General features: G+C 57.2%; 1 protein-coding gene across 2 annotated transcripts in view; it reads left to right on the forward strand.

The window, feature by feature from the left end:
- Positions 1 to 1946: 1946 nt before the first annotated feature.
- Positions 1947 to 26159, forward strand: part of MYOM3 (myomesin 3) — a 49497-nt gene continuing 25284 nt past the window's right edge. Inside the window, exons 1-16 of one of the 2 annotated variants that reach the window (XM_080800647.1) lie at positions 1947 to 2000; positions 4026 to 4102; positions 7374 to 7552; positions 8169 to 8249; positions 8819 to 8978; positions 9674 to 9831; positions 14090 to 14185; positions 16006 to 16094; positions 18058 to 18102; positions 18561 to 18701; positions 19775 to 19936; positions 20697 to 20838; positions 21755 to 21954; positions 22714 to 22767; positions 23134 to 23261; positions 25835 to 26018. In XM_080800647.1, the coding sequence (XP_080656773.1) occupies positions 7392 to 7552; positions 8169 to 8249; positions 8819 to 8978; positions 9674 to 9831; positions 14090 to 14185; positions 16006 to 16094; positions 18058 to 18102; positions 18561 to 18701; positions 19775 to 19936; positions 20697 to 20838; positions 21755 to 21954; positions 22714 to 22767; positions 23134 to 23261; positions 25835 to 26018 (1801 nt within the window). In that variant the 5' untranslated portion in view covers positions 1947 to 2000; positions 4026 to 4102; positions 7374 to 7391. Of the gene's footprint in view, positions 2001 to 4025; positions 4103 to 4318; positions 4428 to 7373; positions 7553 to 8168; positions 8250 to 8818; positions 8979 to 9673; positions 9832 to 14089; positions 14186 to 16005; positions 16095 to 18057; positions 18103 to 18560; positions 18702 to 19774; positions 19937 to 20696; positions 20839 to 21754; positions 21955 to 22713; positions 22768 to 23133; positions 23262 to 25834; positions 26019 to 26159 lie in introns of those variants that run through there. The other variant, XM_080800648.1, reaches the window with a different exon arrangement.

The following is a 26159-nucleotide window of genomic DNA, read 5'->3' on the forward strand; positions in this document are numbered from 1 at the left end:
AAACAAGATCAAAGTCTGTCGCCTCAGCATGACCTTCCCGAGTATACAGTGTCCTCCGTTCTCTGCACCCAGATGTGTCTCCCTCCTCTTCCTCACCGCCCCCCACAACACAGCACCAGTTGGTGGTGCTCTTATCTGCTTGTTATTAATTTTTAACATCTCTTCAGGGTCACTGGTCTAGATCCAATATCTCCATAGCAGAGGGGTGGGCCACTCTCCTGACCACCTCGGCTGCTCTCTCAGCAGCTGCTAAGGTGGCCCAGTGATTATTCCCCTCCCCCACACTGCAAACAATTCTACTTCCTGTCACTTGGGGTGAACTTGGCCAAAGGTTGACTATCTTCAGTAATGAAAAACAACTTAACAGCCGGACTGTTCTCACCAGGTAAGCGGGACAGGGAGTCACAGAGATATATCTATTTTTAAGGCCATAAAAGGGCCGTGAAGCTCTCTAAGCTCCTCAGGGTGACAGATGTCCCAGCTACTCCCTGACTTTCTGAGGGTGGAGCCTGAGTGCCTAAGGGGGGAGAGGAATGGCTCTGAGCCTTGTGAGCCTCCCAAGCAGGCAGCCCAGGCCCCATGAAGGGGTAACCCCAGGTCTCTGGCCTCCCAAGCAGGCAGCCCAGGCCCCATGAAGGGGTAACCCCAGGTCTCTGGCCTCCCAAGCAGGCAGCCCAGGCCGGCAGATAGGACTGGAAGCAGCTAGAAGGCAAAGGGCCTGAAGCCCCTCTGGGCAGAGGCATTGGCATCCCCGAGTGTCCTGGGCCCTGACCCCATTACCAGGAATCTGCCTAGCCTTGCCCCACCTAGCCCTGCCGAGGGAGTCTTCGCAGGAGTAAACAGATGTGGAGGCCGCTAGCAGGACTGTGAGCAAGGAGGAGGAACTCAGGGAGCCTGGGTGGCTCAGTGGGTTAAACCTCTGCCTTTGGCTCAGGTCATGACCCCAGGGTCCTGGGATCAAGCCCCACATCGGGCTCTCTGCTCAGCAAGAGGCCTGCTTCCCCCTCTCTCTCTGCCTGCCTCTCTGCCTACTTATGATCTCTGTCTGTCAAATAAATAAATAAAATCTTTAGGGAAAAAAAAAGAAGGAGGAACTCAGCCGTGTCGCTTAGGGGTTCACTCATCCTCCCGGTAAACTGCCATGGAACTTTGCATTATTGATATTTTGCGAGGGAGAATGTGGCTTAGAGAGATTACTTGCCCATGTTGGTGTCCCAAACTTGCCGCATTGTGAGAATCCCCTGGGAACGTATGAAAAACGCGGCTTCCCCAGCCCCACCCAGACCTGCTAAATCAATGGCTCCTGGGGAATCTGTATTTCTAATAAACACCTTTGGTGATGCCTCTCAGGCAAGTGGAGGGAACAAGGTCCTCATACCAACAGTTTCCCTACTCATTGCTTCAAATCACCTCCCAGGAGTCGCCCTTATTCCAGCCCCTGGATGGGGGTGCAGGGCAAGGCTACTCAGGGGTTACTTCCACCTGTGAAGTCTGCAGACCTCTGCCCTCCCACGCCCCTGGCCCCAGGCACATAAAGGGGTTGCCTGAGTTCCCACTCAGAGGATAGGGCCCATGAGACTAGAGCTCCTCCTGGGTCCCAGAGGCTGGGTCTCTCTGTGCCCGTCCCAGGTCCGAGCATCAGCCTGAACAAGGAGGCCGTGACCATGTGTCACCGCCAAGTCTGGTCCCCTGTGGCTGTCCCCAGCCTGCATTCCAGAAAGTGAGACAGAATCAATCAGCAGAGGCAGGAATGTCCTCACTTGCTGTGGCTGGTGCGTCACGGCCCTGAGACCCTGGCCCCCACGCTCAGCCCCTGGGCTCCTCAAGGCCACTTTCCTTTCCCTCTCTCAGGAGGAAGTGGCAGAAGGATGATGCATTTTGAGAAGAACCGTCAGCGGAATTAACTGAGTGCGGAGAGGGACAGAAGGAGGGAGGGGAGAGAAGCAGGGGGAAAGGAAGGCTGCTGCCTGAAATAGTGGCGTGGACGGTCCAGGTGTTGGGTACGTGAATTTGAACAACTGTCCTTAATGCTCATACTTCCAGGGAAGGCAATACAAGGGAGAAGAGAAGGAAAGGGGAGAAAGAAGGAAATATTGAGGGGTGCCATCATGAGGAGCCAGCTACTGTACCCGGCAATTTATGCATCTTAACCTCATTTGAATCTCACAACCATTCTGCAAGATAGGTATTCATTCATTCATTCATTCATTCATTCTTCAGCAAGCATAGATGAAGGGGCTAGTTGTAGGGCGGGCGCTGTTCTCGGAGCTAGGGATGCAGTGGACAAGACAGGCAGGCGAGCTTCCTGTTGTTTTAGAACTTACTTCTAACTCACCAACAAAGAAACTAAGTTAGCCCAGAGAGGAGGCCAGGCCTCCATTAGGAAGCGCAGGGGCCAGAGGCTGGGATTTCAACCGAGGTTTGTAGAATTCCAAGTCTCACCTTTGCTTGACCCTGTGACCTGCAGGGTCGGCTGTGTGCTCCTTGACACTTCCGGACCTCCCCCAAGCACTGCCCCAGTGAGGAAGGAGGGCATCACTGGGCTGAATGGGAATCCCACACACAGAAGGAGGGTAGGCTCTCAGCATTTCTAGAGCTGTGAAATCATCAGTGGCGTTCTCATCCAGCAAGGGTCTCCAGGGAGCCGGGCAATCACGTGCCCTAATCCAATCTTCTCAATCTCCCTGGAAGACCAGCATCGTGGAGCCCACTGTACAGATGACGGAGGCAGAAAGGTTGAAGTGACTCTCCCAAGGTCCTACGGCTAGTAGCGGTGGCCCCTCTACCAGGCTGCCTTGGGGGGAAGGCAGTCACAGGACCAGTTTAAATGTCCATCTCCTGCGGCTTCGGAAGCCCACACCGCCCTGCTGTATGTACAAATTCGCACTCACACCTCACGGAGAGTGTATACATGTGGGTCTTGGAAAGTCCTTTTGAGGTCGGCTCCATACAAGAAGGAAGACAGACACCAACTGTTCTCCCCAGAAGAGGCCTTTAACACTGCCCCCAGGGAGGATAGGGGAGAAGCAGGAGAGCTTAGAGAGGGTTTCAAATAGGGCAGGAGATTAAGATTTTAGCTGAAGAGCTCACTTGCATTCCCCCACCCCCTGCCCGGTTCTGGAGAGCAGTCCCTGAGACACTAGAAAGAGCAATGGTGTTGCCGGCCCCCTGAGGCCCCAGGAGGAGGCCAGGGAGGGGAGCTGTGCTCTCTGGACCAGAGCTGACACCCCCTTCCTCAAACCTGGTCAACCCCAGAGACCTGGCTCAGGGGTATCTTCCTGATCGCCCCCCGCCTTTGTTCCTGCCTGTCTCCCCACCTAAATGAAAGCTTCCTCCACACCATGGGTGTTACTCCCTTCTGCCTACAAAGGGTGGGCGTGAACGAACGTAGGGGAAAGAACTGAGGTTCAGGAGGGGGAGTGGCAAAGGCTGGGAAGACAGAGTGGCCACTCGGGAACCCCGAAAATGCTGCCCATGAAGGAAGAGGCCCCTGCCCGGGCCACACCCCGTGTGACACAGGGCCTAGCATGAGAAGCAAGGCGCTTGCATTTTGACCAGTGATATGGTACAAGCACTGGTTTTAGGTCACATTCCTTCCACTGTCTTCACGAAGAGTTCCACTGTTCCCGGGGGGATCAGATCAGAGACGCTGGGTGTCTGCCCCAAGGTGCCAATCAGAACCCCAGCAGCGGGGGAGACCACCCCATAGCTGCCTTCCCTCCAACCAGGCCTGAGCTCCTCTCTCTACTTCAGTTGGGGCTGGGGGTGGGAGTGTGGGCTCTAGAATTGGGCAGAAGGAATCCCGCTGAGGGAAGGAGCCCTGTGCGGAGGCTGGGGTGGGGGTGGGGAGGGCTCCACCTGTTGCTGCCGCCTGAGCGGGGCTGGCCTGGAGGGACAGCCCCTCCTCTCTGCCCCCCCCCCCCGACAGTTCCCATCCATTGTCATCAACTGTCTCAGCGCTGCTATATTTAAGGCCCACGCAGGCTCCAGGATCACATTCTTCTCCCCGTCCCTGCTGAGCCCAGGGCAAGAAGAAACCAAGGTCCGGCTCATCCTCTGGAATCGTCTCCCCAGAGACGCCTGAGCAGGTGCAGCTGCCTCTGTGAGTCCCCTCCAGGGATCAGGGGTGGGCAGGGACACCTTCAGAAAGTGAGCCCCTCAGTTTTCCATTAGGAAGTGGGGTGTGTGTGTGTGTGTGTGTGTGTGTGTGTGTTTGTGTGTGTGTTGGGAAAGGAGCCTGAGGACTTTGGGAAGAAAAAGTACACACGTGCTTGCGTAGCACCCCCGAGTGACAATCAGAGGTGATTATGGCGACCCGCGTCCCTTCACTGTTCTGTGCGGCCCTCCGTCGTCTGCGCTGAGCCCTCTGTGATGTGACAGCTGCTGGAGAGGCAATCGGGAATGCCCGCAGAGTGGACGGGCCCAGGGTGAGCTGGCAGGCCCGGCAGAGCTAACGGACTCCTGGCCTCCGGAGGCCTGCTTGGCCCACCCGGCAGGCGGGGAAAGGGAGGAAGCCCTCAAGGCCTGACTCTCAGGGCCAGGAGGGCACGCGTCCAGCCCAGGCTCACTGGCAGGAAACCGAGGCCCGGAGAGGGAAGGGGTGGCCTCGGCCACTCGGCGGCAGGGTCAGAATTCTGGACTCAGAAGCTGGCAGAGCACGGCTGGCCCCTGGGACTCAGCTTTCTGCCCTCGGGCTCTGCCAGTCACTCAGCCTCTGTGCCCTGCCCTTTCCCTCCTGAGGAAGGGGCTCGGCCTCCTTGCCCCTGGTCGGAGGGCCTGGTGGGAAAGCAGACCGGGGCTGGGGAGGAAGGGGAGGCCATGCCGCAGGACCCGTGACCCAGGCCTTGTACACCTGGGAGAGGGCAGTGGGGCTGCTCCCCCACGGTCCACACCCCGCCGACCCCTCCCCGCCGGGAACACGTGCCGCTTCACTCCCACTGCTGTTTGATCCCAAGCAGTCAGTGCTTTAAAAATAATTGGTGGCTCATCTGCTAAAGCTGGGGGTGGGGGGGGTCTGGCTGCGGGAGGCCCAGGAGGTCAGGGATGGGTGCCAGTCACCGCCCCCCCCCACCGCTACAGTGCTAATCAGGAACAGAGCATACGGGGAAGGGAGCCAGCAGCTGATGCCAGCGAACGTTCCTCAGTTGCTGGGGCCAGGGCCACGGTGTCCCAGGAAAGGTGGGGGGGAGGGGGCCTCTCCTTCGAGGCCGGTTCCCAGAGCAGCTCGGGGCTGTGAGGAAGGAGGCACAGAATGAGCCTGGGCCAGTCATTCTCTGGGAACAAGCAGACCCTGTTCCTCGGGGGTGGGAGCACATGGGAAGCCCAAGTCCTCTTACATTCGGCTCAGGTCATCTGCAGGAAGCCAAGGAGGCTTAGGGGCAGGCTTTGGCTCTGGCTCACACTCTGCAGTAATCCAGAAACTGAAAGGGAACACACTTTAAGGAACTAGAAGGGGTAAATGCCCATGGAGATTGTCCCCCCGACACCCCACAACAGGCCCACGGGGCCAAGGTGCTCTGATGAGGCCAGTGGGCCCATCTCCCATGCTATGGACTTAGAGAAGTGGTCCTTCAGGTGCCGTGTGCACATCCAGGTCAGAATAAAACACACACACACACACACACACACACACACACACACACACACTCCACCACTACCAGGAGGACCTTCAGGGAGGCTGGGGCCAAGGACAACATCAGGTCTAAGCCCGGCAAGGACCCTCCTGGGTCAGAGGCCTGCCCCCTTGAACTCCCACCTGAAGGAGATATGGAAGCCACTCCAGGGACTAAGCCCCAAATCCTAGAGCCTCAGCACCAGAGGGACCCTCGGAGACCAGCTGCGACACCACGGCCCAGAATGGGGCAAGAACTTTGTGCGAGAACCCAAAACAGCTCGTTCCTGGGCCTCCCACTCTCCCTGCCTGCCTCTCCACACCCATAGAGTCACTCCCCGATCCCCGAGGCTCCCTCCACACCCACTGAACCCAGCCCTGATGGGGTACCACCTGTGGCCCAGACCTGAGCCTCGGGAATACAAAGGGGGAGCCCTCCATCATGATGCCCTTATGAGAAGAACGGCCCTGTGGCCCACTGTGTGCCCAGCCACAGTCAAGGCCTGGTCTCGGGTAGACATGTGTCATGGATGTCAAGAGAGCTCAGAGTCAGGTGCCACTCATAGTCCCAGCCTCAACCAGTTGGGTGAACTTAGACAAGCACGTTCCCTCCTCATCAGTAAGACAGGAAGATAATGGGGCCAGCACACTGAAAACACTCACTGTTGTTACTTTTAACTCACTTATAGTCTTGTTGGAGCGTGACAATGTACAAATACAAAATAATTTTATAAGGGGAGGTGTTTTCTGAATCAGAGCTAGACTGCAGAGTGCAGACAGAAAAAGCATAAAAAGGATTAAAGGAGAGGGACGCCTGGGTGGCTCAGTTGGTTGGGTGGCTGCCTTCGGCTCGGGTCATGATCCCAGGGTCTTGGGATCGAGTCCCGCGTTGGGCTCCTTGCTCGGCGGGGAGCCTGCTTCTCCCTCTGCCTCTGCCTGCCTCTCTGTCTGCCTGTGCTCACTCTCTCTGACAAATGAATAAATAAAATCTTTAAAAAAAAGGGGGGGGGATTAAAGGAGAGAAAAATTTGAGGTGGCGGGTAGTTTTTCATCAGGGTTACTCCGAAAAATCATGCTAATATCTAACACTTCCATGGCACTTGCTATGCTCCTAGCACTCTTCCAACCTTGAGCACCATCCTGGAAAGTCAGTAGACCCATTTCACAGATGAGGAAACTAAGTCACAGAGTCTTGCCCAAGGGCACACACCTGTAGCTGAAATGAGAAGTGGGACCACGCCCAGAGTCCCCACCCCAACCCTTGCACCAGCGGAAGTATTATCTCTCGGCTTGGGCTGTAAAGCCTGAGTGGGGCTTAGCAGGCCAGAAGGGGGGAAAGTTCCCCCCAGAGCAGCAACCAGTGCAGGCAAAGGCTCCAAGGTAGGGCTGGGTGGGCGTGTGCAGGAAGAGCGAGGACATCCGCCCATCTTGGGTCACAGAGCAGCCCTCGGACACCACAGTGTTGGATCGCTCATCAGTGGAGGCCCAGAAAAGGGAAGGCTTTGCCCAGGTCACGGGTAAGGGGAGGGCAGAGCTGTTGCTCACGCAGCTGCAGAGTGCAAGGACTGATGCACTAGCCAGGCTCAGAGTGCGAAGCCTGTCTCTGTCCTGTTGGCCAGGTCCCTGCCCCTCCCTGGCCTCCCTGCTGTCTGCCCCCTGGATCGAGAACTCCCACCCCACAAGCTTCCCAGGGATGCCTGGGACCACGTGGGGAAGCGATGGGCAGGTGCCTGGTCGAATGACCATGCACCCCACTTGGCAGGTTGTTGCTCTCGAAGCCATGACTCTGCCCCACAGCCCTGGAAATGTGGGTGAGCCCCGGCCCCCCCAGGCCGTGGAGGTCCACCGGCTGGAACACCGCCAGGAGGAGGAGCACAAGGAGGAGCGGCAGCACAGCCTGCACATGGGTTCCTCAGTGCGGAGGAGGACCTTTCGCAGCAGGTGGGATCATCAGGAACCCCACCCAGGCCACTGCCCCACCCCAAAGTGTCCCCAGTCTGAGTGGGGGTGCATAGCTTGCTTTCCGGATAAGCCAGTCTGAGGTAAGAAGTTCAACACTGTCGTCTGGAGACCCTTCTTTCTGGAGAATCCAGTCTGAGGTGGGAAGCACAGCCTCGCTTTGTGGAGATTCCAGTCTGAGGGGGGAGGCACAGCCCTGCTTTGTGGAGGTCCCAATCTGAAGAGGGAGGCACAGCCCTGCTTTGTGGAGATCCCAGCCTGAGAGGGGAGGCACAACCCTGCTTTGTGGAGGTCCCAGCCTGAAGGGGGAGGCACAGCCCTGCTTTGTGGAGATCCCAGCCTGAGGGGGGAGGCACAGCCCTGCTTTGTGGAAGTCCCAGTCTGAAGGGGGAGGCACAGCCCTGCTTTGTGGAGATCCCAGCCTGAGGGGGGAGGCACAGTCCTGCTTTGTGGAAGTCCCAGTCTGAGGGGGAAGGCACAGCTGTGCCGGCTAGTATCCTGAGACCGGTTAGGTAGATGCTGCCTTAAGCTCAGGGACACTGGGGCCAGATCTCCAGGCAATTCTGCACCAGGCCTTAATTCCTTTTTCCCCGGGCAGTGAGGAAGAGTATCAGTTCAGCGCCGCAGACTATGCCCTCGCAGCCGCCCTGGCTCTGACGGCCTCCTCAGAGACATCTCGGTAAGTCAGGTGACCTTTTCAGACAGCGCTGGGCTGAGAAAGGGCCAATCCCCTGCCTCTACTAGTCTCCCACATTGGACTTACAGACTCTGCCCAGAGTTACATCTAGCACAGGGGCTGAGACCACTCTCTGGGTGGGTCCCCAGACAGTAGTGAGGCCCACCCGCGTGGGAGAGGGCGGGAGCCACACTTCACCACGGGGCTTTGCCGGAGAGCATCGGGAGGCCGAGTCCTGGGTTAGAAGGCCCGGTTCCTGGTTCTAGCAGCTTGAAGCAAGTCCCTGCCCTATAAAATATGGGGACTACTCCTGTCCCTTTGGTCGTCGTGAAGACAAGAGGAACAAAGACTTGTGAAAGGGCCTTGGGAACTATAGCCATAGTACTTATTATGCACCTACTGAAAACAGGGCATTCAGGTATTTTGGAGGCAAGAGAGGATTTAAAGCTGCTCTTGTCCTCAACAACCTTAAAGTACAGCTGGCAAGGCTGGCGTGGGGAGGCCGGGCGGCCCTGGCCGGGGTGCCCCCATGAACCCTGGGCCCTCGGCCGCTGCCGGCCTCCGCTGCACAGGGAGTCCCAGCTGAAGCGCCAGATCTCCGCCGTGGAGCTGGAGGAGCGGGGGCAGAAGCGAGTGGGCTTCGGCAACGACTGGGAGAGGACGGAGATCGCCTTCCTGCAGACCCAGTGGCTGCTGCGCCAGAGACGCGACCGGAAGGCACTGAGGCGGCGGGTGAGGGGGTCTGGGGAACTGCAACACATTGCGGGCCACCCACCTCTCCTGCCCTCCTCCCAAGGGGTGGCTGGACATCCCAGAAAGAGTCCAGGCCCTGGTCTGGGACTGGGTCTGAAGGCCGGCGTCCCCGCCCTCCTGCTGTGTGACCTGGGGCAAGCAGCTGACCCTTCCTGAGCCTCGGTTCTCTCACCTGTAAAACAGATGTGTGTAGTGTACACACTCTCCGGGCTGAAGTGGGGATTTTAAACCAGACAGGGCTTGTAAAGTGACCTTCTGGAAATACTGTTCCTGACAAACATCAGGGATCTGAAGCCACCCTCGGAGCCCCCTCCCCGGGGGCAGGAGAGCATAGCTAACACTCACATGGGCTTTCTCATTGCCCATGATTTTTCACATACTGACTCTCTTAATCCTTACCACAACCCCACAGGAAGGTTGGGGAATATTATTATCACCCCTATTTTACAGATAAGGAAACTGAGAACTTGCCTATGGTCTCACAGGTGGGAAGTGGCAGAATCTGGTCTTGACCCCAAGCCAGCTGTTCCAAAGCCCACACCCTGCCCTCTGTGCCACCTTGCCGCTCAGCTGACACTCCCAGAGCCTGAGTGTTCAGGGGGGATGGTGACAGCAAAGATGGGGAGATGTGATCCCCTGGCTCATGGGAGTCACAGATCCCCTCCCGCCTTCAGACAGAGGAGAAGGTCCGGGAGGCCAAGGAGCTGAGGGAGCTGTGTTCCGGCCGGGGGCCCTGGTTCTGGATCCCTCTGCGCTCCCACGCCGTCTGGGAGCATGCCACGGTCCTGCTGACCTGTACTGTCCAGGCCTCACCTCCACCCCAGGTCACCTGGTAAGCCACCGCGGCAGGAGAGAAGGGGGTCCTCACCTGCCCCCAGGCTCTGAGCTTCCAGGGTTAACTGAGCGTGTGCGCTTTACATCCCAGCCCCTCCCTTCCAGGAGCCCACTTCCTCCCCCCCCCCGAAGTTCTTGTTGCCTTAGGAAAGCTGCAACCCCACAGACCCTGAGCTCGCCACCCCCCCCCCCCCAGAGAGCAGCAGCTGCTCCAAGGCTCAGGATGGGTTATTCTTAGCCTCCTCCCGGCCAGCCTGGGGCAGGAAGACGGGGCCACTGGGGAGCCAGCACTTGTGAAAATATGACTCCGGCGGCAGAAGGCAGCTGCTCTGAGCTGGGCGTCTCCCGGCTTGGAAGATGATGGTGGGAAGCAGGGCAGGGGACAGAGGAGCAGAACGGGAGGCGGGGAGGGCAGGGGCCCCCCATCGAGGAACTCAGACCTGCAGTGAGAGCCCTGTGTCCAGACCTCGCTCTCTACTAACGCAGGGTGTAGCTCCAGCCGCATCTTAGCCTCTCCCGTCCTGTTCCTTTTTCCTGTTCTGTAAAATGGGTTGAAGGCCTCCTGCCCAGCCTGCGTGTGGTGAAGATTTAATGCCACACTTACAGGGAAGCCTCAGAGCTTGAGAGGGGCTGGGAAAGGAGAAGACACCATTCCTGGGAGTGTAACCACCGCAGAAGCTGACCGAGGGGATGGGAGCAGAGGGGAGGTGGCCGGTGTCTCCCACTGTTTGGGGGCTCCCTCTGGGTCTTAGGCCCGGGGGCAGGCATGCTGAGGGATAAGGAGAGGATTTCAACGAATAGCTACCAGGAGAGCGATCGGCCCCAGACCCAGACTCGGGCACTAAGGCATAGAAATGAACCAGACACAACCTCCCCTCAAAGAACGTTCAGCCCCAAAGAGAAATGTCACCATACAGAGAAGTACATTCATGGGTGCAGTTGGGAATACAAGAGTAAAGATGAAGACAGTGAGGTGGCTGCCTCCCCCCGGAGGTTCCAGGAAGGCATCTCAGAGGAGGTGACACGTAAGCCAGATCTTAAGGGTGAATAAGGCTGTGGTCTAACAGGAGGAAGAGGATAAGCACACAAACAACAGAGATCATGAAAGAAAAAGCAACATTGTATCTTTGAACCCACTTTTACTGACCCATCACTTTCTTCTCCTTTGAGTCCTGGGGCCACCCATGGGTCAGAGAGGTAGTGTGACTTGTCTAAGGTCACACAGCCAGTTTGAGTCCGAATTCAAACTTGGGTCTCTTGCCTCCCAACCATCGGTGTTGCTACCGGCCTAGAGAGTTCGAAAGTGAAAATTGGGCTTGTTGTGCTTCCTTGAGGCACACGTAATGCTTCAGAAGTCAGAGACAGAGAAAGCACTTAGGCCAGGAGCAATCAGGAGAGGCATCAAGGAAGCGGGCTTCGGGGCTGGTCATTGCCAGATGACACGCACTCACAAAAGGGTGCAGGGAGCTGGAATTCGTGCTGGACACTGGATTTCTATGGGGACCAAGGCAGTCCCTGGCTGCAAGCGGCTGGCCAGGTAGGAGGACTGCTCCTGCCAGCTGGCCTGGGTTGAGGAGGGGGTCAGTGCCTCAGCTGTCCTGCCCGGTGGCCCCGCCCTGCCCTCCCCAGCTCTGGCACTGAGGCCCACATCTAAGGCATTCCGGAGGAGCCTCTCAGAGAAGAGACTCCCGTCCACCCTGCCCGCAGTGTTGCCACAACAGGGAGCTGAGTGTGGTAAGTGGTGGAAGCAAGGCCAGGCACCCCTCCAGCGGGAGCGACGCAGGTGGCCCCCGGTGCTCCTGGTTTTGGGGATCCGGTTTTCCGCCATCGGCCGGTCGGTTTGGGCAGGGCCATGCACTGTCCTGGCATTGGCCCCCAAGCTCTGCCCAGCTCCTGGCAGACACCCTCCCCCGGGTCAAAAGGAAGATCCCGGCGCACCCAGGCTCATCAGGCGAGTACATTCATTCAGCAATTATTGAGCACTTCCTGAATGCAGGGACAACAACAGGACAAGTCAGGCAAGGCCCAGTCTGGCCACATTAAGGTGGTAGAGGTAGGCCCTGGCCATGATTCTAGATGATACCGGAATCAGTCTCCCAGGCTCAGCAGCCTTCAAAAGTAAAACCCAATACGGAAATCTGTGAAGAAAAAAACATTGAGATAAATAATAAAAACCTCACTGTGTTATGAGGGCCTCTCTGAGCCAGGCTGTGGGCCTGATGCCTCGCCTCTGTCATCTGGGCACGGTTTTATGACTGGCTGTCCCGTAGGGTCAGCTGCACAGCCTGTGTCTTCGAGGGGCTGCGTTGAGGTGGGAGACGGGGGCCCAGCGAGAGGCAAGATGAACACCGAGGTCTCTGGCTGTCCAGGCCTTGCCCAGAGCTGCGGCTGCTGCTTTTCCCTTTGAAAGTTGGAAGCTGGCCAGGCCGAGGTGTCTGGAATGTTCCTGATAAGTGGGGGCAGGGGGAAATGACTTTGGCCCCCAGGCCTAGGACTGGTAGAAAGATTGGTTGTCAAGATTAGGCACTGCCCTCCCCGAAGAAGACTTAGTTGGGCTTCTTTCAGAAGAGGGTGCAGCCTGGAAGGGGGGTGGTGATGGGGTGTGGGTGTGGCACTGTTTGGTTGCCATGGACACAAACAGGGTGTGTGTGGGGTGGGGGGGAGCCGAGTCCCAGGAAGGTGATGCACTGAGCCCAGGGTGCCCTCTCTCGGCTGCGGCCTCCCTTCGATCTCAAACACCACTGGGGTTGACTGTCCCGGCAACAGCCTCATGGACACAGAGGCCCAGAGAAGGGGACTGACTTGGGCAAGGTCACACAGCAAGCTGGGTCAAGAACCCAGGCCTCCCAGGCTTCACAGACTTTCACTCACCAGCCGTGACTCCTTAGGCCTCCAAACCCCGACAAGGAGCTGTGGACAGAGCCCCACCCCCAGAAATTCTGACTCCAGAATGATCTGGGACGCAGGCGGGGCACGGAGATTTTCTTAATAGCTTTAATAAGACAGGAGTTTATTTTTCTTTTGTCTGCGTGCCTGAGTTGGACAGGGTGGGGCAGTTGTGTGACTCTGCTCACAGACTCTGCTCCCCTCACTGCTGGAGGGCACAGCCCTGGGCTTCCTTGTGCAAGATGGCCACCGTCTCAGCCACATTCTTGCCGTCACATGGAGGGAACTATGACATAGAAGGGGGCAAAGGGTCAACACTAGCGGCCACATGGCACTTGTGCTTACTTTCTGTTGACAAGTCTTAGTCACATGGCCACACCTAGTAGAAAGAGGGCAGGAGGGTGCCAGGGTGGCTCAGTGGGTTAAGCCTCTGCCTTCAGCTCAGGTCATGGTCTAGGAGTCTGGGGATCAAGCCCCGCATCGGGCTTTCTGCTCAGTGAGGAGCCTGCTTCCCCCAATCTCTCGCTGCCTGCCTCTCTGCCTACTTGTGATCTCTGTCTGTCAAATAAATTTTAAAAGTCTTAAAAAAAAAAAAAAAGACATCAGGAAGTTGGTGTCACACTGGGTGGCTCAGTGATGAATTCTGTTCCTTTAGAATAAGAGGGAGGGGCACCTGGGTGGCTCAGGCGGTTTTGCCTCCTGGACTCCTGATCTCAGCTCAGGTCTTGATCTCAGGGTGGTGAGTTCAAGCCCTGTGTTGGGCTCCACAACCAGCATGGAGCCAACTTGAAAAAGAAAGAAAGAAAGAAAGAAAGAAAGAAAGAAAGAAAGAAAGAAAGAAAGAAAGAAAGAAAGAAAGAGGGAATGGCCACTGGAGACCAATGAACAGCTTCTGATACAAATTTCCAAAGTCTTCTGTTCAGAAGGACAGCTGTCTCAAAGGACCCTAATGAGAGCCGAGATAAAGAACGCCCTCCTGAGAGGCTGACAGGGGAGGAAGAATGGGGCAACTTCTGTGGCAACCCCCTCAGAGGGCAGCTGCCCCTAATTATAGGCTGCGTCTTCTCTGTCCCCCAACCCTTCCCAGAAGGAGAATGAACCCCGGAGCGTGGACAGTGCTTGGGGCACTAGAGAAAAGCTTTACATATCTTACTGCATTAGATTGTCGCCGCAACCTTACGAATTCAGTGCTCTTATTACTCCCTTCTCACAGATGAGGACAACTGAGGTTCAGAGCAGAGAAAGTGCTGTCTCGCATCCCATAGACAAGGAAATAGCACAAAGCTGAGGTTGGAATCCAGGCCTGAGAGCCTCCGGGTCCTTCCCCTTCAGAGCCACACTGCCTGCCACAGACCTTTGTGTCCCCACAGGTACAAAAATGACATGCGAATCGATCCCCGCCTCTTTCCCGCCGGGAAGTACCGAATCACCAACAACTATGGGCTCCTGACGCTGGAGATTAGAAGGTGAGACTGTCACCCCTAGAGAGACCCATGACCCCCAGGCCCCAACCCCCCCCGAAGCCAGAGCAGGACTTCAAATCCTTATTAACTGAGTCAGCCTCTTGTTCAGAAGAATCTGGGTGCTCATTAAAACACTGATTCATGACATGGGGCCTCCTCTTGCCTCCAGAGAGTCAGATCAAGTGGGTCTTATTCTGGAATGGGGCCTAGAAATCAGCATTTAACAGATACTCTTATGTCATTCCGATGCCCTGGAATACATGAGAAGAAATTCGGAGCCAGAGTCCAGCTGGACGGACGGAATGCTGAGAGTGCTCCCTGCCGGGGAGAGAAAACACACACACACACACACACACACACACACACACACACACACACACACACAAGCACAGGAGCAAGGAGAGGCGGTTGGAGCGGAGAGAGCTAGATGGGCCTGTCAGGAGATAGTGAGTCTTAAGCATGGTTTTGAAGGGAGAAGGAGTGGGGCTCCTGGGTGGCTCAGGCAGTTGAGCATCTGACTCTCGATATGGGCTCAGGTCTTAATCTCAGGGTCGTGAGTTCAAGCCCCACATTGGGTGCAGAGCCTACTTAAAAAAAAAAAAAAATGAAGGCAGAAGCAGCATACATGGAGTGTGGGCATCAGGGGCTATGGGCACAGTGCCCCCCACCGGAGCACACATTACGGCTCCCATGAGCCACCACGTGCTGACTACCTGCCGGTGCCAAGCCCTATGTGAGGGGCCACACGCACACACATACAATTAATGCTGCCCACCACCATTCCCGCAGGGAAGCCTTGTCCGTGGTGCAGTAAAGGACACCCAGGCTCCAAAAGATGAAGGGTCCTGCATGGCTTGTATAGGGCAGGACCTGAGTTTGAGGCCGTTCCCCCCAGCTGGGTTCCTTCCAATACACCAATCCCTCCATCTCAACCAACTTGGGCTTCAGAGCCGCAAATCTGGACAGGACATCGATCCTACCCTCCAGAAGCAAAGTGGGGAGACATGGACATAAGTATCTGACCAAAGGAGACCACAAAGGGCAGGGGCCATGGGCTGGGCAATCAGGGAAGGCATACAGGGTCAAGGTTGCCTGGAGATGCAGGTGGGCCCAGTCCTTGAAGCAAGACAGATTCCCACCCCGAGCAGTCAGGGTAAGAGCGGGGATACCAAGGAGCCTCTCTGCTTGCTGATGGGGCCAGATGGCCACAACCCAATGACTCTCTTTGTCCCCAGTATAGCCCTGGAATGGACCCGGCACAAGCTCTGGGAATGAGATGGGGTTGGCCTGACTAGTGATGAGACCGAGGACTGAGACTGAGAACACCTGGGCATCTGGCCCAGTTCTAGCACAGACTGGCAGGGGTGCCCCGCTCCTGCTCCAAGTCCGTGCCCCGCTCTTGCTCCAGGATTCTGATTTGGAGGTGTTGACAGGGCAGGAGGCTATGCCTGGGAGCGAACTTGTCACCTTGAAGCTGGGTTAAATTCCGGGTGCTGTGTGACTCTGGGCAAGTCACTTGACCTGTCTGATCCTACCAACTCAGGAATGACGATCATATTTTCACAGTACTTTCACCTGAGTTGGGTTAGGCTGGTGATATGTCCCTAGTTCTTCAGAGAAGGACATTGAGGCCCAGCAAAGGGCAGTGGCCAGTCCAAAGGCACACAGCTTTTCAGAGCTGGGGCCTGAATCAAAGCCTAAAGTCCCCCCCACTACCCCCGCCAAGCCTTCATGTGAATGCCTGCTTCCCCCACCCACACGTGGGGACTTGAGTTTCCCATGGAGCCCAGCAGTGTCGGGGGTCCTTCCTCTCTCCTTTTCAGATGCACCGTGGAGGACACAGCCACATACACGGTGAAGGTGAAGAATGCCTATGGCCAGGCCTCCTCCTTCGCCAAAGTCCTTGTCCGAAGTAAGCACTCCCATTCCCACCAGCCAGGCCAGCCCGCAGCACACCCAGGGTGAGCAGAGGAGGATGTGTATCTGCGCTCAGACTTGAGGACGGCCCCTTAATGCAGGGCTATTGGGCCTGGGACTGGGTGACCAAGACAGCCAAAGAGACTCACTTCCCTGGAGCCTACGGAGCAAGGGAGAGTCCCTCAGATTGCACAACCCATACAACAATCTCCAAAGGCGTGTTCATCTCATTGGGCTGAGCTAGGGGTCAGGACCCAGCTTATGGCCCCCAGGAGGGTGGCCTGGTCCTGCCATCCCTCCTGAGGGGTTCCTCAGGGGGAAAGGCTGAGCCCTCCCAACTCCCCTCTGGACCTCACTGCCGCATTTGGGTTCTGGTGCACATTTCCCAATGGAGCAGTTCCCGACTGGTGGGGTTCCCCCAGGGGCATCTGAGATGATGGCACAAGGCAGGGGAGACACTCGGGAGTCAGCCAGACCCATGTCCACATTCTGGCTCTGCCGCTGGCCGGCTGTGTGAGCCTGGGGCACCTCGCTTCACTTCTCTGAGCTTCCTCAACTGTAAAGGGGGTCTCCCCCCAATCTCGCTCAGGTGCTCAGGTGGATTAAATGAGATGGTAGAGGTAAAGCGTGGCCTGTAGTAGGTTTGGGGAAGCCGTAATTCTCTCTTCCCCACACCATGAGGAGGGCGGAGCATAGCCAGCAGGCCATGCCTCTGGGCCCGGGAGACTGCTGCCTTGTCCTCAGGGCCCCTGAGAGAGAGGTTGCATACACACACATGCACTCACACACACACACACACACACACACACACACACACACACACGCACTCACACACACTCCCTGGTCAGCAGACAGGCTGGCGTCCAGCCCCCTCCCTGCCTCTCACCAGACCTTGTCCTTCACAGTCCTCTCCCCCCATCTGCCCTGTTCCCCAAATAGCTCTTGGAAGGCAGCTGTCCCCTCTGCCAGTCCGGCTTTCTCTGGAATTTGGGCTGCCCTTATAGGCTGTGCCTAGATTCAAGACCAAGGTCAAGCATCAGGGCCCTGCCTCCCTCTGTCCACCCATCCTTCCCATCCCTTCTTCCAGACCCCTATCCCTCTCTCCATCAGGGCCAGCAACTCTGGGATCCACCCTCAGACTCCAGCCAGCCTCCTACTAAGGGGATCCACTCACAGTCATTACCATCCCTCCCCTGCTCTCATCTCCATAGCAACTGATAAAAGGCCCTGGGTTGGGAAGCAGGAGGTCTGGGTTCTAATCCTGAGTTTTTCACTGACTTTGTGTGACTCTGGGCAGCCTCTCAGCCCCCTCCAGGCATCACTCAGGAAGGGCCTTACGAGGGACCAGTCCCATCATGGCTTCAGGCTGCTGGGGTACTAGCTGGGGGATTATGCCTCAGTTTCTTCATCTGTATAAGAGGATGATAATGGCACCAACAGACAAGGCACTGTGAGGATAATATGTGAGTTAATATGTCCCACGTGAACGAGAGCTATTATTAGGCTCTGATGGTCTGTGTCGACATCACCCTGGATATCACCCTTAAGCCCCCAGATGGCCCCAATCTTAGCGCTGCCCTTCCCCTGCTCGCTGTCCCCACCAGAAATCCCATGCTGACCAGACTCGGCCTCTATGCAGACTGTGTGATCCTGGAAGTGGGTCTGGGCAGAGGATGGAAATCACCATTTATTGAGCACTAACTTTGTGCCGGGTTCTGGCTGAGGGCTTCGTTCATGTGAACTTACTTATTCAGAACCCCACCATCAGGAGCGAGGAGCCACTGCCCCAACGTTACCGAGAAAGGAGGAGAGGCCCAGAGGGGTGAAGGAACTTCCAGCAACCAGAGGGACACCCACCCATAGAGCAGGACTCAAACCCACAGCCAAAGCCATGCCTCTAATCTAATAGGGATGTGAGGTCCGAACCTTCTCAAACTCCATTTGCCTTGGATTTTCAGCTTACGTGGGGAAGGACGCTGGCTTCGATTCGGAGATCTTTAAAAGTAAGGAGGCTCAGGGAGTGACGGCCTTCGGGGAAGAGGGTGTCTGGGCTCCTCGACATACCTTCTTCCATAGCCCCCTTTAGAATATTAACCAACCATTGCCCACAGAGGCATGTCATTGCCTATGAGCTGTTCATACTTGCAGACTGTCTTGTGGGGGTCCCCAGGTACCCCAGAGCGGCCTCCAACCGCCCAGCTATCCAGGCGCCAAAGCTGAGTGAGAAAGGCTAAGCCAAACAGACAAACGGACATGGCCTTTGGATAACGGTTCTTCTGGCTCAACTGATTCCACCTACATAAATCTCGGCCCCACCTCCACCCACCCCCAGGACCGGGCCCCTCCTTCCTGGTTAAGACCACCCTAGAAACTATGCATCCTGACTCAGAGGAGTGGGAATGTCCCAGGCCAGGCTGGTGGCCTCCGAAGACGGCTGCCCTCACTTCTGTTCCCTCCCCAGGACTGATGTTGGTCCCCAACGTGGAATTCACGTCAGTGCTGAAGCCAGTCTTTGCGCGAGAGAAGGAGCCCTTCTCCCTGTCGTGCGTGTTCTCGGAAGATGTGTTGGATGCTGAGCAGAACATCCAGTGGCGCCAAGATGGTGAGCCCCCTGCCCCCCACTCCATCCTGGTCCTCAGCCTTCAGGGGCAGAGATGGAAGCTAGAGAGGGACCACGCTGCTCTTCATCTGGGAGGCAGGGGGAGGCCAAGGCGCAGTCACAGCCACCGCCTATCAGCCACTCTGATAGCCAGGGAGGGGAAGGATGTCTGAACCTCCTTCCCCACCTGTGACCAGGCCTGCAGCCAAAGGACAAGGAGCATAGTGGCCCGCAAGCACCCCTAGGGAGACCGCACCTGCTGGGGGCTGGGGGCTGGGGACGGGGGGCGGGGGAGGCAGAAGAGTGGGGAAGCCAGAGGAAGCCCAGAGAGACCGTTGTGATAAGGCTGAGATGTCTTCCCAAACCTGTAGGTCTTCTAGAATGGAGGTCCTGACAGGAGAGGGGAACACGGAGCAGGATGGCCCCACAGTGTGGCCTCGGTGTGGCCTCAGGGCAGGACCCGCTTCCTGAGCCCCAGAGGCCTTCACGGGGTCCCCGTTATACTGGTTACACTGCTGAGTCCCCACTCTCCTCACTGATCCCCACGCCCCTCGACAAGCCCTCTACCTTCCCCACGGATGCCCCAACTCCCTCAGCGAGCCCCCAGCCCCTTTCCCGAGCCTCCACGCCTTCAGCAAGCCCCCACTCCCTTCGCTGAACTCACAGTCCCCACCCACTGAGCCCCCAACACCCACAGTGACCCCCCAGCCCCCATGCAGAGACACTGAACCTCACAAAAGGGCCCGTCTCTCATTTCCACTTTCTCACAGCACCTCCAACTCCTCCCTGGGCCTCTGACCACTTCTCTAAACACTCACTCCCGTGTTGAGCCACTGTCCCCTTCCCTGGACCCGGCCCCACTCCCCAAACCTTCAGCAGAGGAGAGTTCCGGGCCACGTTGGCAGAGCCCTGGGGGTCACCACCCCCTCCCCAACTCCCCGGCTAAGCCTCAGGCTATAGCCCCACCACCCACACCACCCACACCAGCCACACCAGCCACACTGCTGCCTAAACCCAGACCATCTAAGGGTACCCAGGTAAGGCCAGGGCCCATATTGGACCCTTCCTCTCCTCAGGGAGACTACTGAGACCCTCAGGACGCCGGCAGATCCTCTACGAAGACCGCCAGGCATCCCTGAAGGTGTCCTGCGCCTACAAGGAGGATGAGGGGCTCTACACTGTCCAGGTGCCTTCCCCCTTGGGGCTCCAGGAGCAGAGCACCTACGTGTTTGTGAGAGGTGAGTGGGGGGTTGGAGGGTAAAAGGTGTAGCTGGAGCCCAGCAACCAGATTGGCTGCGGCACCTTTGGCAAGTTTCCCTGCCCTCTTGGGGCCTCAGTTTCCCTATTATAAATTGGGGTGTTGAGTGAGAGTCTCTAAGAATCCTTTTGGCATCCTATGACCCTCCAAAAAGATACAGCTTGAGTCTCAGACCTAATGGGAGCTGTGGAGGCAGTGCTGAGCATGGGCTGGGATGATTCTAGCATCTGGTAAGTTCTGCCTGTTGGTCTTTAAACAGATTCAGGTTCAAATCCTGACTTTGCCACTTCACTAGCTGGTGACCTTGGGCAAGTCACTTCTCCTCTGAGGACTCTGTTTACCCAACCACAAAATGGAGGGATGCTACAGGGCTCCGAGTTTCATTACACTGATCATTCAGGGGCATAGAGTGCAATGGACACCTAATGACTGGTACTCCCACAGCCTCTCAGATGCTGTTGTTAAAAAGGAGGGCTCGGCAGGGAGCTTGCTTCCCCCTCCCTCTCTCTGCCTGCCTCTCTGCCTATTTGTGATCTCTGTCTCTCAAATAAACAAATAAAATCTTTTTTTAAAAAGGGAGGAAGCTATTGTTCAGGTCCTTGTCCTCAAGGCCACAAGCAAGCCCTGGAGGGTTCCCCCAAAGTGGTTGCTGGGAGGGAGTGGGAGGGTCCGTGGCCAAAGAGACACCAAGTGAGGAACCTTCCTCTTCCCCTCCCCCTACCCCCTGCTCTGGGTCTCAGATGCAGCAGCCGAGAAGCCAGGGGCCCCAGGTTCCCCTCTGAATGTCCGATGCCTGAATGTGAACAGAGACTGCCTCATCCTGACTTGGACCCCACCCAGCGACACCCGGGGCCACCCTGTCACCAGCTACTCCATCGAGCTGTGAGTCAGCCTCTTGCCCTCAAGAGGAGGAGACCTCTTGAGGAGACCTCAAGCCCCCCAGGGGAGACCTCTGCCTGGTCGTGAGAATAAGAGCGGGGGCCACAGGATAGAGGGAGCCCCATGCCTAGCCTCAGAACCGGGTGGGAAGGAGACCAGGTCATATGATTTAGAGGCAAGAGAAAGGCATCCGTACCTCCAAATCTGTCACCTCCGATACCTGGAATTCTACCACTGGAGTCAGCCGTGTGGACCCTGGGAGGGGCAAACATGAAGTGCTTGGAAGTGAGCCTGAGTGGGTATGTTGGCTCCCTTCCTCCCTGAGTGACAGACAGAGACAGGACAGCACTGACCCAGAGGGGAGGGGAGGGCCCGGAACATCCCACCCCCCTGCACAAGCTGCCAGGTCCTGGCCCTAGTCTGAGATGACAGATGGCCCTGCTCCGAGAGGGCTCACAGCAGGTACTGAAGCTGCGTGCCTAACCTCACTGAGTCCTTGCGATCCTCTCCAGGGCAGCAGGGGACTCTGTGGTGCCCCATTCTACAGATGAGGAAACTGAGGCACATGGGGTGATGACTTTGCCCAAAGTCACATTGCTTTTCAGTGGTACAGCCAGGGTTCAGACCCCACGAGCCCACTGTCCCATCCAGCCGGCAGCAGGTACCAGCGTACCGCCTGAGGACAGTGGTACCTGGATGGCACAGGGAGCCCAAACTCTGAGGGTCCGTCTGGACTGCACGCCAAGCTAGGGAGTGGGCAGCCCTTGGGTAAAATCCTAGCTCTATCATCCACGAGGTTTTGAGAGGAGAGCAGGACTCGAACTGGTAGCCTGGGGTGAAGGAATGGCCTTGGTAGGGGCTCAGACCCAGCAGGTGTGAGTCGGGGGCAGGGGCTGAAGCCAGGGCCTCTCTCCCCCAGGTGCCAGGGCGAGTCTGGGCAGTGGGTGCCCTGGCACGAGGCCCCTGGTGAGACCTGTCGGTGCCCCATCCAAGGACTTCTGGAAGGCCAGAGCTATCGGTTCCGGGTACGAGCCGTCAGCAGAGCAGGCAGCAGCCTCCCCTCCAAGGCGTCAGAACTGGTTGTCATGCGAGACCATGATGAAGACCAGAGAAAGACAGGTGGGTGCAGAGGCCCTGAGGAACATTCTAGAGCATCCATCAAGGCACTCTGAGGACTGCCGCATGCAGGACACAGGTGGCACAGCCTCCATTCCAAGCCCTATTCCAAGGGATGGGGGGAGACAAGGCACAGCCCTCGGGAACTGCTAGTCTGATGAGAGAGACACAGTCTCAGGAACCCCTAGGCTGTTGGAGGGAGCGCAGTGCTGTCCTTAGGAACCCCTAGCCTGAGGGGGAAGGGACAACTAGTCTGATGGAAGAAACACAAATCTGTCCACAGGAGATGCTAATCTGAGGGAGGACCACAGCACCTTCTTCAGATACCCTGAAGGAGAAAAACAGCCCTGCCTCAGGAGCCCTGAGCTGGGAGAGATGGCGGGGGGCGGGGGGGGTGCAGGCACCACCCGTTCAGCCTCGAGGGGTCACCCTGACTTGGGTTTGCCTCCCAGCTCCGCCTTGCCCTAGGTATCCGACCCCAGGCCCATCACTTCTCCTCTGTCCCCATTTGTCGCAAGGAGACAGGGCATCTCTCAGGGTCTAGAACAGCAGTGTTCCACTTTGGACCCCGGAGAATATGCGGGCTCAGAGAGCACCTGCCTGAGGTCACACGATGAGGGGCCCAAAGGTCAAGACTGGGAAGAGGGTGAGGAATCAGCACCCCGAGTGGACAGGTCCTACCCTGACCCTCCCTGACCCGGCCCCACCCACACACCCTGCACCCCCTGCTTCTCCCGCAACGTGCTCCGTTCTCCACCCTAGAGATCTCCTTTGACCTGGGAAACAAGATCACAGTCAACACAGATGATTTTGAAGGTATGTGTGAACCTCCTGACACTCTGCCTCGAGCTATGAGTCAGCCTCCTTTATGTTTCTGGAAACTCGGGGAAACAAAGTGGCAGAGAGGCAGAGAGGTGCCTCCTATGGGGAGGTGAGGGCGGGTGAGATCCATCTGGAGGAGGCCAGGGTCCTCACGTCTTGCCATGGCCCATGTGGAGGAGGTGGCATGTTGGGGAAAGTCCTGGGGAGGACTTCGGGAGATGGCTTGTGGCCCTGGCTCTGCCTGGCCCTGCTGGATGACAAGGAGCAAGTTTCTGCCCCTCTCTGGGCCCATTCCTTTTCTATGAAACGAGGGGTCTCTGAGGGCCCACCCCATCTCCTCCTCGATGACTCTGATTCCAGACTTTGTGACCATCCCCTCGCCCCCCACCAACGTCCATGCCAGTGAGATCCGTGAGGCCTACGTGGTTCTGAGCTGGGAGGAGCCAAGGCCTCGGGGCAGAGCTCCCCTGACATACACTCTGGAGAAGGTACAGAGACCCCGCGGGCCCCAGCCCCAGGCTGGGCTGAAAAGCAGACACGCTGGCTCATGGGAGGCATGGGGGGCATGGGCAGGGGGACAGCTTGAGAGACAGCAGACGGTGTCCCTGGGTGGCTTTCAGAGACTAGAGGAGAGTCCGTGCCTGGAAGGGCTGAGAATAGCCCTCCATGGGGGCAGACCTTCCAAAGTGACCTGAGCCCTGTGCGGCCAGTGACTGGCAGCAGCTCCTGGGGCTGTTCATGGAAATGCCCAGAATTAAGACATACAGACGACAGTGACAACAGTACGATCCACCATTTCCTGGGTACCTCCCCGCCCCCGGGTCTGGCTGGCATGGGGCCACACATCAGGTCCAGCAGGAATTCCTGGCCATGGCCATGTTGGGAGGGTACCCACGAGCCAGGGTCACAATGGGCAGCCCTCCCATAGCAGGGGGTCAGGGGCGGGCCTCCTGGAGGCAGTTCCCACCCGGATGGGGCAGGGGCAGGTGTCTGGGGGTGAGGGCCGCTCGTGCATGCAGGGCAGATCTCATAGCGGAGCTGAGGCAGCTGGCAGGGTGAAAAACAGTGTGGTGTTAAGATCAACTCAAATCCTGGTTTCTGCTGTGCGAGCCAGGTTCCTGAGCTCCCTGAGCCTCAGTTTCCTCCGGCGTCAAATGGAGGATGAAATAAGACGCCGCTCGCAGCCGGGCCAGCAGCTCCGGGCCTGAAAATGCGTCCCGGGGACACATTCTTGGCCCTAACCCCGCTAAAGGAAAAGGGGAGGTTTGCTTCTTATTACTCACCGCACCCAGCACAGGGCCTGGCACACAGCAGGCGGGCAGTACAGGGTTAGTGAAAGTCCCACGGAGGAGTCTCCGCCTCGGGTTGCTCATACGGGCCGCTCTTGGCACACTCACGGCGGGGGGGCGGTGGGGGGAATTCAAATCTTGTTTCTGTTACTTACTAGCTGTGTGACCTTGGGCAAGTTATGGAGTTCCTCTGTGCCTCAGTCTCCTCTCCTGTAAAAGAGAGATAATAACCTATACACACCTCATAGAGCCAATACAAGGACCAAGTAAGGCACCTACGGACTTATAACAGAACCCGGCACACAGGAGGTGCTCAGCAATGTTTGCTGGTTTTTATTGCGGTTTTGTGGGGAGGGGGTTGTTGTTTTTTGTGTGTGTGTGTGTGGCCGAGCTGGGTTCTGGACTCCTGACAGGTGGGTGGGCCTTGCGAGGGGAAAGCACAGCAGGGGGGGTGCGGCGCAGGGTCAGCGAGTTCCCCCAGTGCTTCTGGGTCTTTCCTGGCACCTGCACCGCCCTCAGCTCGTCACCCTCTATCTGCCCAGAGATGCAGGATTTGTGGCTACCTTTTGGGTCTCTTATGCTGGGGAGAGTGAACAGGTTTGGGGACACCCACACCTGGGCTTAAATACCGAATACACCAGTTATTAGATGCATGACTTTCAGCCAAGGGACTTAAACTCCCTGAGCACAAGTTTTCTCACTGGTGGGGAAATAAACACCCCCCCTTCAAGGTTATCATGAGAATTCATTCATTTTCTCATTTATGGGTCCCCCAACCATAGACTGAGGACCTCCCATGTGCCAGGGCTCTTCCTGGCCCTGGGGACGTGGCAGTGGATAAAACAGGCAAACCCCTGCCTCATGGAGCTGAGCTTTAAGTCAGGGGTCTGGGGACTGATGGTAAAGGAGATAACTCAGGAAAACCCTTAGCACATTAGCTAGTGGTAGGCATAAAGGCAAAAGACTAAAAGCAGGGAAGGGGTTGGAAGTGTTGAGGGAAGGGGTGGCTAACATTTTAGATTAGAGGCTGGGAGTTCTCCCTGAGAAGGTGAGTTTTGAATAAAAACCTAAAGGAAATTTCTGCAGGGAAGAACATCCCCGGCCAAGGGACAAGCCAGTGCAAAGGCCCAGAGGCAGGAGTTGGGCCTGACACCATCAGGAATAGCAGGAAGGCACGGGGTAAACGGGGAGTGAATGTGACCAGACAGGTAGCACGGGTCAGGCCACGGAGAAGCTTTGGCTCTGAGGGAGATGGTGGTTGTGGGCAGCCAGGGACGGTGATCTGACTTGTGTTGTGAAGGGATCCTTCCGACCATCGTTTGGAGAAAAGAGTGATGTAGCTCCGGCAAAAGATGATAGTGGCTTAGATCAAGGTTGTAGCAAGGGCATCAGGGTGGTAAGCCAGGGTGGGATTCTGGATAAATTCTGAAGGTGGGGTCAAATGGATTTGTTGCTGGAGCCTATTTGGGGTGGGAGGGACAAAGGGAAGTAGTCCAGGATGGCTTCAAGGCTTTTTTTGGCCTGAGCCACTGGAAGGATAGGTCCCATTAACCAAATGTGGGTGGTTTGGGGGGAAAATCCAGAGTGGAGTTCCGGACATGGCGGATGTGAGGTGCTCGGTAGGCACCAAGCAGAGATGTGGAGGAGGCAGAAGGGTCCAGAGCTCGGTGTTCAGAGGCAGCCAGGGCCGGGGGTCAGAAGTGAATGAGAACCCCCAGAGCCCCGGCCCAGGCAGCTGCTTCACCAATGCGTGTTTCTCTCCTTTGTCACAGTCAGTCATAGGTAGTGGCACCTGGGAGGCCATCCATACAGACACTCCTGTGAAATCCCCAAGGTTCGCCCTTTTGGATCTGGAGAAAGGGAAGTCATATGTCTTCAAAGTGCGAGCCATAAACCAGTATGGCATGAGCGATCCCTCGGAGCCCAGCGAGCCCATCGCCTTGAGGGGGAAGCCAGGTACTGATGTGATGCCAGAGATGGGGGCCAGGCCAGGCCAGGCCAGGCTGTCAGCCTCCAGGGCCAGGGCCCCATTGCCCGCGGGGACAGAGCCATGCTCATTTCCCTGTGCCTGACCCCTTCTTCCTATCTTGAAACGGC

The sequence above is a fragment of the Martes martes genome, assembly GCF_963455335.1.
Source record: "Martes martes genome assembly, chromosome: 4".
NCBI lineage: Eukaryota > Metazoa > Chordata > Mammalia > Carnivora > Mustelidae > Martes > Martes martes.